Source organism: Saimiri boliviensis, chromosome 7 (assembly GCF_048565385.1).
Source record: "Saimiri boliviensis isolate mSaiBol1 chromosome 7, mSaiBol1.pri, whole genome shotgun sequence".
NCBI lineage: Eukaryota > Metazoa > Chordata > Mammalia > Primates > Cebidae > Saimiri > Saimiri boliviensis.
Window position 1 is genome coordinate 32,009,814 of NC_133455.1, and position 13,183 is coordinate 32,022,996.

The 13,183-nt window shown below is 36.9% G+C and overlaps 1 protein-coding gene across 5 annotated transcripts in view; it reads right to left on the bottom strand.

Annotated features, from left to right (window-relative positions):
• The window catches only part of ANO4 (anoctamin 4), a 390,977-nt gene that overhangs the window by 159,790 nt on the left and 218,004 nt on the right, over window positions 1–13,183 (bottom strand). For all 5 annotated transcript variants that reach the window (XM_074402350.1, XM_010340214.3, XM_074402349.1 and 2 more), the window contains 2 exons: window positions 7,930–8,066; window positions 5,196–5,354 (listed from right to left, as the gene is read on the bottom strand). In XM_074402350.1, the coding sequence (XP_074258451.1) occupies window positions 5,196–5,354; window positions 7,930–8,066 (296 nt within the window). The remainder of the gene's footprint in view (window positions 1–5,195; window positions 5,355–7,929; window positions 8,067–13,183) is intronic.

Here is a 13,183-nt window from a genome sequence, read left to right on the forward strand (position 1 = left end):
GCTAGTCTACAGTGACAAGCTGGATGTGGCTGAAGTATATAAATGGGGATTAAATTAGGGTAATTTGGGCAGGAAGCCTACAAGGGCAGAGAGCCATCTGCATGAGACTAGTTCTTTAAATGGTGAGATCTTTTTATAGTTTTCACTGGGATAGCCAATCAAATACAGTTTTTTTGTTTTGTTTTGTTTGTTTGTTTGTTTTTGTCTTTTAGCTCTGAATTGATCTATGACTTCATACCCAGATAAATCCAAAACCAAATCCTCTCCAAGCCAATAAATGTCTGAACCCTGATCATGCTAAACTTGCTACCAAATGTATTCTGAGTTCTTCCAAGAGCATTAAATTATAAATCTCATTAATGCATACATGGTAAAAATATATGACCCACCAATGTTGCTATTACTAATGGTTACATTAAAAGGATTTGTAAACTGTATGAAAAACTTTCTTAAAGTTTACCTTAAAAACAATTCTAAAGAAAAGTGTTAACACAATGTATTTAGCTATTATGATAACTGTAATAATGACAATAATGTATTTTACTAAATGCTTACCATGGAAAAGGCACAGAGATAAGCACTCAATGTAAATGATTTCATTTAATTAAAATAACCCATGAGATAAATCCCATTATTAGCCTCATTTTGCAAATAAGTTAACTTTTCCAAGTGCACACAGCTTGTAATGGTAGAACCAAATGAGCACTCAGAATGTCTGACCCTGGACTTTTAATCACTGTACTAATTATCTATTGCTGCATAATAAATTACTATAGCCTTGAAGGCTTACAACTACACTTATTAATTATCTCACAGTTTCTAGAGGGTGGAAGTCAGGCACACTGAGCTGGGTTCCCTGCTTTAGGGTCTCACCCAGGCTATGATATAGGTCTTGCCTGGGGCTATAGTCCCATCAGTGGCTCAACTGAAGAAAGACCTATTCCAGGATTCCCAGTTATTGGCAGAATTCATCTCCTTGTGGTTGTAGGACTAAGATCTCTGCTTGTTGCTGGATGTCAGCTGTGAGTGACTCCCAGCTCCTAGAGGCCACCCTACCTTTCTTTGCTATGTGGGCCTCTTCATAGACTGTCTCACAACAGGGCAGCTCACTTCTTCAATGCCAGCAAGGAGAGTGACTCTAACGCCAGTCTGTTGAGATGCTATCTTATATATCATAAGCTAATCACAGGAGTGTCATCCTATCACATTTGTCATATATTGTATGATGGCAAAGGCCATTTCTATTGATTAAATATAAGCTACAGGTCCCATCTGAACTCAGGGGGAAGGAATTATTCAAAGCTGTAAAAAGGAAGCAGGCATTACAGACCTTAGAGTCTGTCCACCATTCAGACTAGCCAAGTAACATAGAATGCCATCCTTCTTGGGCCACCTTCACAATTTTGTCAAATTTGTAATATCATCTAAAATATCTTAGTTTAATATATTTCTTTAAATAATGCACTTTTAAAAATAAGCACTTTACATAAAGCTTTTATATCAGTCATAAATGGAAAACAAATATCACTTGCCATAAATAGAAGGTAACTGGACAAATACACTGTAAATAAAACAATAATATGAATTTAAAAGTAAAGATTAAGAAAAACAAAGATTTGAACTACTATGTATTTTTACATATATAGGCCCACTTAATCTTCATCATTTATTGTAACTGATACATCTTCATGATTAAAAATGGAAACAGAGATCCATAAAAATCTGATAAATTACTCATGACCACTCAGTTTGTAAGTGGTTATACCAAAATTCAATTCTGTGGCTACTAGAGACCAAAGTGCACAAAATCCACTGTCTGGGAAGCACCCAACTTCATTATTCACCCCAATTTTCCTCTTTCCTTCACCTTTTCCTTTCCATAGCACTACTTGTCTTCTCAGCCTATCTCCTAACTTCATTAACCCTGAGATTCCCTCTTCGATACAGAAATCAACACAATATAAGGGCAAAGAGTAAATATGCTTAGGTTTTAATACTGGCTTTGTCTCTTACTACTTATGTTGTCTGGGGTGAGTTGCCAGTTGTCTCATCTGTAAAATGGGAATGATAATAGTAAGTGATTAATAAATGGGAGCATAAAAATATTGATAATGCAATTTGTATCCTACTACAGAAAAGTATCCAAGACACTGAATATTGACTGTGCACACATGTAGGCACTCCCGTGTGTGTGTGTGTGTTATTGCAGGTGGATTTTTCACTCCTTCTGAGAGATGAGTGAAAACAGAAACAAACTATTTCCATAAATTGTATTGTTTTGTGCATTTCAGTTTTTAAAGCTATACATTTTACGTCTTTTGGAGGCAATGTTTTTGAGTGGGACTGAGGGATACCAAAGCAAGCAGTTATCTGTTGACTAACCAGCCTGGAGCAAAGGTTTTAAGAAACATTAAACTTGACTATGTCCTCACTTTATCATGAATTAAAGATTATCCTAGTTGTGTTTCTTGAAATTCAATATTATAGAGATAAGGACATTAAACTGAACTAGAAAGCCTGTCTTTGTCTATTTGGAAATATAACCCTCTGTGAAACATGTTTTTCATGACTGTTGGACATCCTGACAACAGCTAATTAATAAGACACTAGCAATTCTTAAACTGTACATAGTGTCAAACGTTTCAGATGTACAAGGGTCCCTGGGGTGTTTTTTCTTTTCCACCCTGAACTAAGTTCTTTGTTTTATGTCCTATGAAAGGTTGAATTAACTCCTGGAAGCTGAAATAGTCATTAAAATTGTTTGCCTTTCTGCTGTAGCTGTTTATAAAAAACTTGATTTAAATAAAAGTACTTCCAATGGTTTCTAAATTTAATAACACAATATAGATAATTCATATAGAAAAATTCTGCCACTTATTATAGAGAATAAAGGATGAAGGTTTGTTTATTGTTCAGCAAAGAGATATTTTAATTATTTGTGGTAAGGAAAATTAATTTATCTATAAGAGAACCTGCAAAGGCCCTTTTTTTGGTGAGCTGACTGAGGCCATGAGGATGCAAAGCAAGCTGGGAGGTTGCGCTAGAGACAAATTGCACCACTTAGGCAAAGTCAGGGCAAGACTGGAGCCAGGCAGCAGGAGAGACCACTTGTGAAGAAGGTTCCAGAAAGAGGAAGACCTAGCTGTTGGTAGTGTTTAGAAGATTGTGAAAGAAAGGAGAAATACAGAAGGTGATAACCAGAGAATATTTGGGGAAAAGTGTGGAGAGGGGAGACGCTTACATAAGTTTTTATGAAGTTTTGCCATATAGTGATAATTCCCTTTCTCCAGTTGCTGTTTTTTTTTAATACACATTAAAATAAATACCTGTTAACAATTTTTTAAAAATTCGAACAAACAAAATTATCTTGTATATAGACAAAATAGTACAAGCAGTCCATCCTTCACAGCATGGCCAACACTGTGCTGTGCAGCACCACTGTACAACAGGCAGAAGGATCCTCTTCAAGTTCTGGTAGGTGAACACTGCAGTACAGGTGATGCTTTAGGATACACAACAGACATTTTCCATCACTTGAATGTGTGCTATTCGGAAAGGCATTTGGCTTTTTGAGTTCTAGCTAATAAATCATGAAATAACATTGAAAAGACCTATACAGAAGAAGACCTAGGCATGTAAAGAATACTTACAAAGCTTAAAATATAAATCTTTCATTAATTAAACAAAGCGATTTAGTTCTGATAGGAATCAGAATTTTGACGGAGTTAGAATGGGTCAGAGGGAGGACTTCCATTATTTTAGATTATGTGGCAATTCAGATTTCTTCATATAAAAATTCTGCCACTTAGGAATGAGAATAAAAGATGAAGGCACGATTAAGGAGAAAAATGTGAATGTGCTATTAATGTTAAGGAAAAAATGCAATTGTCTTACTGAGACAATTTAGAACTTAAAGAGCAAGATTTGCTCAGTTTGTATAGGAATATATGCTCAGTTTGCATAGGAAAGGTTTTCTGCAACTCCACAAAGATGGAAGAAACAACGTTTTTAATTCTGCTTGTTACTCCGGGCAATCTCTAATTAAGATGGTCTTTGAGAAAGCTTGTTCTACTTTCCTGAGAATAAGAACCTGTTTCCTTATGGCCACATTCATCTCACCATTTTTCCAATTCTCTTGTTGGAGACATTCCAGAAAAATGCTGTCTCTGTGTTGGAAACGTTCAAGAGCTGAGGTCAGCTGAACAGATCTGAAAGAATCCCATTTATCTGAAATGTCTCAAGATCAGATAACACATATATGTACATTATGCTTCTCATATTTGATACCTTGACACAACTTGCAGTTTGTGCAAACTGCAACTGTTTCATATAAAGAAAACCCTGGATGTCCGACTTCAAAGATCTATCCTCGAAGCTTTGAGAAGCAGAATCAGAAGTAAACATCTTAAATTGCCAATATGTTCTTATTATTGGCTATGAAAAGTTCCAGAAGCTTTATACAATGTTTAGGGAGAAGCTGAGAAGAGTTACATAATTCAATTAATGGGCCAAGTTCTACAAATGTGCACATGGTTCCTGGGAACACCATAAGCCCATCGTGGATTACTATCAGAGGTCTGGCTGGCCTTTTATACACTCCTTACTTAGTTCTTCCTTGAAGCTCCCCATGCAGAGAAGGAGGGAAGGGGAAGAACCAAACACTGGTAAGGTCACTGTTGATCTTGGGGACCTGAAAACAATAGTTCGAATATCTCTTAAAACTGGAATCGTTTTTCTAAGTTCCAGCTGCTCTTAACCAAATTGGCCAGGCAATTTCCTCTGGTATACAAGGATGCTCAAGCTCATGATATTTCCTGAAATGTAAAAAGAATCTCTAGAGAGAGTGACTGCATTTTACTCAAAGTTTTCTTTCATCCATGCGAATAGAACTCTCCATTTACATATACAGAGAAAGGGTAGACATAGAAAGTTAGATAAAGAATCACACTTCAAAACAATCTATTTAACTGGAATAGAATATTTTGATTTTCATGGAATCATTTGGCATTAAAATTTTCTCAAAAGCAAACTGCGCTGTGAAAGTCTAAATGCTGGAACATTCCCAAACTCTGAATATTGGCAAACTCTGACCAAATTAAATGTTTGGTTAAATTATGACTAATTGTTTATTTCATATTGCCTCTCAATATGAATAGATACGTATATTTTTTTTCTCATCCAAGCAAGCCATTTACCTCTTTCTCCATTTGCAATCCTTCTGCTCTAATATTTCTTTCAAATACTTCTCTCTTTTCAATCTGGGGGTTAGATTTTCTGTACACAAGGATGTAGTCAATTCGACACTTTCCATCTCTGAAGTAGAGTCCATTTAATTTGTTTCTTTCTGGCACTGTCTGTACACAGAGAGAAAGGGACCAGTTTAAGTCATTCATCAAACCAAGGTTCAAGTGAGTAACATTAAAGAACAATTATTTTCACTGTGTTCAATTACATATTCATTAGTAAAAAATGTAAACAAGAAGAAACAAAATAAAAATTGGAAGAAGTATTGAGGTAAGTGGGCAAAACATAAAACACGTAGAAATACCAAGTGTAGCCAGGGACGTGAAGCAACTAAGGATTTGCATATTCTGCAGGTGTGATGAGAGTGAAAATTGCTATGCTCACTCTAGAAAATACATTAACATTATATTGCAAAACTGAACATCTGCATAACATGTAAGCCTAGAGAAATTCTTGATAAGGCAAGTAGAAGACATATATATGAATATTCATAGCAACATTATTTATAATAGGAAAATGTTTAAAGTGGGAGTCAACTCAAATGTCCATGAAGAGACAATAAACAAATAAATTATAGAAGGTTCATTCACTGGAATATTATATGGCAGTGAAAATGAATAAATGATAGTTGCATCTAACAACAAAAATGAATCTAAAAAACAACACTGATGTAAAAAAGCAAGTGTCAGAAGACTTCATACCATATGATAACATTTTTTAATAAAGCATAAAATAAAGTACCTCTAAATGTAAGTAGTTGAGACTACAAATGTATGTGGTAAAACTGTTTTTTAAAGCAGGAAAATAAAAAACAAATTTAGAAAGATGGTACCTCTGGCAAGGTAGACGTATGGGATTGAAAGTAGCTTCACTGGTTTTAGGAATATTCTAGTTCAGTGTTTCTCAATTTTTTCACCCACACTAAGAAAAACATCTTATTTTATCTTTGTGTGCATATGTGAATATACATATACAAAATATGAGACAAGTTTCATAAAATATAATTATTTATCTTTTCTATTTACATACACTCTAATACTAATTTTCCAGTCCATTAAAAAACAATTGGTATTAGTAATCTACAATTAGGTTGCCAGTATCATATGAAAAATAGCATTCTAGCTCATAAATTAGACAATGGTTCCAGGTGTCCATTTATTATTATGCTTTGTAACTTACAAAAAAGTTACAAATATTAATTTGCAGTAATATTAAAAAGTAAAGAACAAAAGGAGTGGATTGAATTTTCATCCAGGCTCTTCAGGCTTGCTATACAATATTGAAAGACACCATCAAGCATGGGATCTTTGGGCTGGAGCCAAATTTCTCAGCCTAATAGATTTCAAGATTGTGTCTATAAACCCAGCCAAGTGAAAATGGTGGACTCTGTCTTTTCCAATGGTAGTATGAAGAAGACAAACATGCCAGACCTGAAGGGTCATTGCTAGAAATCACATCCTTGCACAAACCTTAACCAAAAGAAAAATCTCAGGCAGGAGGAGTGGAATGCCCATGTACCATGTCTTGGTGTAGACATTTTCAATTGATGACCAATCCTCACTGACTAGTTTTTTGGCTCTTGCATTAAGAGACACTCGGGAGTCTACCTGAATAAGCACTTTAGTAACAATTATTTGCCAAGCAAGAAGGTTGCCCTGTGAATTCAACATATAAGCATCTGCCTTCAAAAATGGCTTCAGCCAAGACATCAGAAGGGGTATTGGCTCCTAGCAGAACAATGAGCTGGGCCATCTTTGGCAAAGCCCTAACATTTCTGACACTGTTTCCTCATCTGTAAGTTACAGGGAGGAGACTATCTGCTTTCTGAGGACCCTTTCAAAGTCCATTCATTATGCCACATTATGGTATCCAAAGTATCTGCGTGAACAGATAACAGAATTAGTTTTTTTTCTTAAAAAGAAACAAACAGAAAAAACAGAAAGAAAATCATGGATAACAGTGTATGATATTTGTGGGGAGAGGTCTGCAAAGCTTGGTAAGAGTAAACAATTTTCTCCGTTGCAGGTGTCATCCTTTCAGCAGTTAACTAGCTCTGGAATATCAAAAACAGGAATATGTAATAAATAAATTACTCTGATTCTGTGTGCCTATTTATCTATACCTAGTGCATGTACAAAGGAAATAATAAACTCCATTGAGATACAACCTCAGCAAAGAGGAATGCCTACAATAAAATACTAATTTTTCCAAAATGGTACACAAATAGATGGGTCTATTTACAGTTGCAATGAAGTTTCCAGATTACAGAGGCAAATGGAAACTCAGAGAGGCTTCAGACAACAAAATCAACTGACGGCTGGTGCATTTTAGGTCACTATTCTACCTGCTGGGGGATCTATATAAGGAAGTCCATCCCTTTAAAGCTCATTTTGTACCAGCTGGAGACACTCAAGAATGTAGGCTATCTTAAAATGATGGGTGGTTTAAAAAAAAAAAAGTTAGGTTTAAGAAAAATGGAAACTTTGTTTTGAGTGTAGGTATATTTAGGATCCTTGAAATATGCTTGAACCCATGGGTGATGTCAAAGGAATATAAAACCTGTTCCTTGTTTTACAAGAGCCTATAGTTCAATGAAATTATAACTTTAAACAGTCCATTGGAATACGCTTCACAGGCTCCTGTCTGGATCATGAATGACATTTGTAAGAAATTATATGCTCTTACCTCTCCCCCAGCTTCCAATCTGCTGGCATCATCTGAAGTACTAGTCAGGTTTCCCGGGTGAAGAAGAGAATCGTCATCTTTGCAAGGACTACTGACAGCTTCTAATTCATCAAAAAGAATATTGACATCCTTGGCCACTAGAACCAAAGTAAATACATTACAAGGGTAAAAATCTTGTGTCTTGAAAGCAATACTAAGAAAACATCTCCCTTTGGGTTCATATTTTCTCATCATTTTAATAACACCTTGAGTTACAGGTATATTATTTCCTAAGAGAAAAGAACGTCAGATGGAAAACAAGTCTGACCAAACAGTGTATTCATTAGGCAAGATTAAGGAAAATAAAAAGGAAAGCACCTCTGTAAGGTAAATATAATTTGTCTTTCATGATAACATGAGGTGTTATACTTGTTGATCTTTCCTTCACATGGTTGTTTAGCATAAGGTACTTTGATCTAAGACTTCTAGGAGCTCATTTTCTGGGTTGGAGATGACCTATACCATTAAATTTAATTTTATTTTTTCATTTAAGTGTTTTACAGCTTGCTAAGTGAACCCATAAACATGCCACTTGCACTGTTCAGTAAGAACTGTAATTTTTCCTCCTTTGTTACTTCTCTAAGGCAGAATAGAGAAAATCTAATGCAAAACAAAGCATATAGTTAGACTTTTGGCCTTTCTTCTTCCTCTTATCCTGAATTAAATAATGAAGTGAGCCACTCAGAAGCTCTCTCAAAAGACTGATGTTAATAACATGTCAATATACAAAGCACTGTATATTCCAGTTCTAGATACAGACTACCATGTTCAAATGCAGAGTGCCTTATAGCATGCCAGAAAGGAAAGTTCATCACCAGCAGAGGAAAGAATATAATACCAGGTATGGGTTGAGTCCCTTCTTTTTTACCTACTTGAATTATGGGCCAGTATTGTGGTTCACTTTTCCTTTTGATGTTTTAAAAATGGCTGAGGGTTTACAACCTGTCAGAAGTCACTGCACAAAATAATTCATGAGAGATTGGGTTCTTATTACCCAAGCACATAATAGAGTATTCATTCATTAAAAACATTTTAGAGATGTGCACACTTTGTGTCAGGCATAGAGCGGTGTGATGAGTACACCTTGATAAATTAAAGTGATCTGGCTTCCTGCTCTTGCGGCAATAACAAAACAAAACAAAAGACATGTAAATTGTGGTGAATTCGCTAAAGAAAAGAGCAGAGTTTGGATATAGAGAGAACAGAAATGATCTACTTAGATAAGGTGACCAGGCATAAAGCTATATCCACGCATGTGATTTTAGGCAACTCATTCAGCTTTTCAGGTTGTTCACCTTAAAAATATAATGGGCATGGAAGAAAATTAACATTTATTGCTAACTGTGAGAGGGTGAATTATGACCCCCCAAATATGATCTAATTCCTAGAACCTGTTAATGTGTTACCTTTTATCACTGAAATAATTTTACTGATGTGTTAAGCCAAGGATCTTACAATGGGGACACTATCTTAGAGTACATGGGTAGGCCTGATGAAATTACAAGGATCTTCAGAAGAGGGAGGCAAGAAGGCCAGAATCAGAAAAAGAGATTGGAAGACGCTATGCTGCTGGCTTTGAAGGTATAGGATGTGGCCACAAGCCAAGAAACGCAGGTGGCCTTTAGAAGACAGAAAAGGCAAAAAAGCAGATTCTCCCCTGGAGACTCCAGAGAGAAGGGTCTCGATTTTAGGACTTCTGACCTCCAGAACTATAAGATATTAAACATATTGTTTGAGGCCACTAAGTTTGTAGTAATTTGTTACAGCAGCAAAAGGAAACTAAAACAAAGTATTATACGATTTAAGACCTATAAGGCTACAAAGAAAAAAGAATCATGCTCTTTTCATACAACCAAGGGATGTAGGACCGACGCTGTGCCAGGTACTGTGCTAGGTGCTTATGGAGAGGAATTAACACTTGTTGAGGAAGAGCAACATGTCCCGTGTTTCGGGAGGTGTCAGGATCAAAGACAACTTCCCTGATCACTGGATGTAAAAAGATCTCCCTCCCATAATTATTCTCCTCTTATTGTTCATTTCCTTCCCAGCACTTAACACAACAGTAATTATCTTGTTTGTTCATTTATGTATTAGACTTGTTTACTGGATGTTTACCTTATTACAATGTGAGTTCCATAAGGTAAGGACCTTATCTATCTTGACTGATGTACAGAGGCCCTGGCACAGAGTAAGCCTTCAACGCATATTTGGTCAATGACACAATGATGACCTGAAGATGGTCACAATGTAATGATATCTCGGAGCCCTTTTCATTTAACATTCTATGGTTCTGGGTCTTTGCATATGTTGTTCCTAATATGATTCTTTTTTGCAAGCCAGTACTCCACAGTTTCAAGTAATGTGATTAAATTTTCAAGCAGACAGTGATTAAATTAAATTTCAAGTCAATGTTGATGAGATTTGAACAATAAGATAAAAATATCGTTTAACCAAGTCAGAAGACCTGCTCGTTATTCTGAACTCTGCCACTTAGCTGTGTAAATATGTGCTTCTGTTTCCTCACCAGTGAGACAAGAATAGCAAACTCCTCTCTCAGAGTGGCCAAGAGGAATACATCAATGTGCATATTAGCATGGTGGCTGACACATGGCAGACCTACAACAAATGCTGATTTGCTGATTCTAACTAGACTCTGGGAGCTTAAAGTGAATATTTTGGTCTTATCAATATAAGAAGGCAGAAGAGATATTTACAAGTAAGCAATGGCTTGGGAGGGGGTGTGAGATAAAGGGGCAAGTAATAAGGACACTGAGGTGCACATCTAGATTCATACTTAAAGAAAAACTTTTGACATGCATATACATGTATCCTCCTATGCTTTTGCCAAGGATAGAAAATACCAGGTCATATTCTATCAGTATTACTTTCTGGCACTGGCACAATCAGTTCAACAATGCCCTCTATGTCCGTGGTTCCCAACTGGTACCAGTTTTTTCTCCCAATTCACATTTGTCATTGTTTGGCGATATTTTTATTGTCATTACTGGGGAGAAGGGGACAGTGAAAGTGGTATTGAGTGAGTAGAGGCCAGGGATGCTACTAAACATCACACAATGCATAGGACGGCCCCTACAGAGTGATCCAGCCTAAAATAGCAATTGGTGCTAATGCCGAGAATCCCTACTCTCCATTAAAGGCCCAAGGGACTTGACTCTAGAGGAAGCAGCTAGCTTGAGAAAGGGAGAGAGCTCTTTCTTTCCCATCAGATTCACTCTCTGGAAGTCATGGGGCTGCTGCCACTTGCATATTCAGGGAAATCAGTCGGTCTTGGCAATCTGACTATTAGAGAATAGGTGATATTAAGGCGACTTGTCACCTGGCAGCCTCTCAGTATCTTCATCAGAGATTCGAAAGTCTGCTGTCAGATAATGCCCAGCTGAACACATGGTCAGAAAGAAGACTGTAGACCATATAGATGAAGCATGTGTGCTTTATCCATATTTCATCACTGTTTCTGATATTATCATCTGTAACTACAAGGTAAGTTCTAGAAACAAAATAAAATCTTTGATGCAAACTTACATTGTTTCTTTAAGAAGCAAAAGCAACTCTCAACTTCCACCATTAACCAATTTTTAAAAATAAATTTACTCGGCTGAGTGTGGTGGCTCACACCCTTAATCCCAGCGCTTTGGGAGGCCAATGTGGGTAGATATCTGAGGTCAGGAGCTCGAGACCAGCCCAGCCAACATGGTGAAGCCCAGTCTCTACTAAAAATGCAAAACTTAGCCGGGCATGGTGGTGGGCACCAATAACCCCAGCTACTTGGGAGGCTAAGGTGGGAGAATTACTTGAACCCAGGAGGCAGAAGTTGCAGTGAGCTGAGATCACGCCACTGCACTGCAGCCTGGTGACAAAGTGAGATTCCATCTCAAAAGTTAAAAATATAAATAAATAAATAAATTGATTCAATAAGTACTTATTTAGTGCCTACCACAGGCAGACACTGAGCTGAGCTAGGAATTGGGGCTGAAGTACTAGACAGCCCAGGCACGGCCCTGCTCTCAGAGCTCACTACCCAGCCAAAGCGGGAGTGAGGCCTTTCCATCCATCACCAAGATGCTGTTCATTCAAACAAGGTCCCTTGTGAATGAATCCCATCACCTCCTTTAGACTTCTTCTCCTAAAAGGAAAAATGTTCAATAATTGTCTACCTGGTAGAATCCTGCTGTTAGGCTCATTAAATGAGAAAGAGAGTCCAATACTCTGAGGAGTCTATTAAGAATGAGAAGAAGGAGAGAAAATGCAAAACTTCCATGTAATTCAAGTAACAGATCTGCATTGCATTCGGATCCAGGAAGGGCTGTATGAACAGAATTAGGCAGCGCAGATGGGTCAGGGTAGGTGGATACCATGCATTTGGAAAGGCAAGGGAGATATTGAAATGATTCCCTATTGCAAAGATCAGAAGCTCAGCCTAAAAACAACTTGGGAACAAAACAGTAAGGACTCACATACTAGAACTGAATAACGAGGATCAAGGACCTTAAATTGCCTGGGAGACCAAAAATCAGCTAAAGAGTCTTGAGTAAAGCATCAGACTCAGAGATTTCTGAGCACTGGCTCTGTCTATACCATCCCAGGATGGAGGCAGAGCAGGAAAGTCAGAGGACCAGCAGGCAGGCAGATGGCAGTGATCTCTACATGATAAAAAGTTGAATTTACTTCTGTAATACTGAATTTACTAATCAAATCAAATATTTGCAATTATTTCAATTATTCCTGCTGTGAAAATCATTTGAGATGTTAGCTACTGTTAACTCCCTATGGAAAAAGAGATCATAAAAACATAGCAAAGATTCAAATAAATGAGCAAACTAATTAATGAATTATTTTCTGCCATTTGTTCATTGAACCAAGATTTAGAGTTAAGTGCTGGACATGACACGAGTGGGAAGCCCTAACACTTCCAGGCAAGAGAACAAAATTGGGGAATTGATGCTATAAAAGTAATGAAAAAAACAAACAGCAAGTCTATTTTAGAAATAGTCTAGAAGAGAGTAAGAAATGCACCAAAAAACACAAAGACTTTGATTCATTGCTCTTTCCTTTACTTCTCTATTTCCCAAATGCATTAAAATAACCCCACCTTGGTATTACAGTATAGAAGTATTTTAGTCTCTGAATTTTCAAATGCAAAGAAAAGAAGGTGAAATTACAGGTCATTGAAGAAGACATAAGAGGGCTTTGCAGC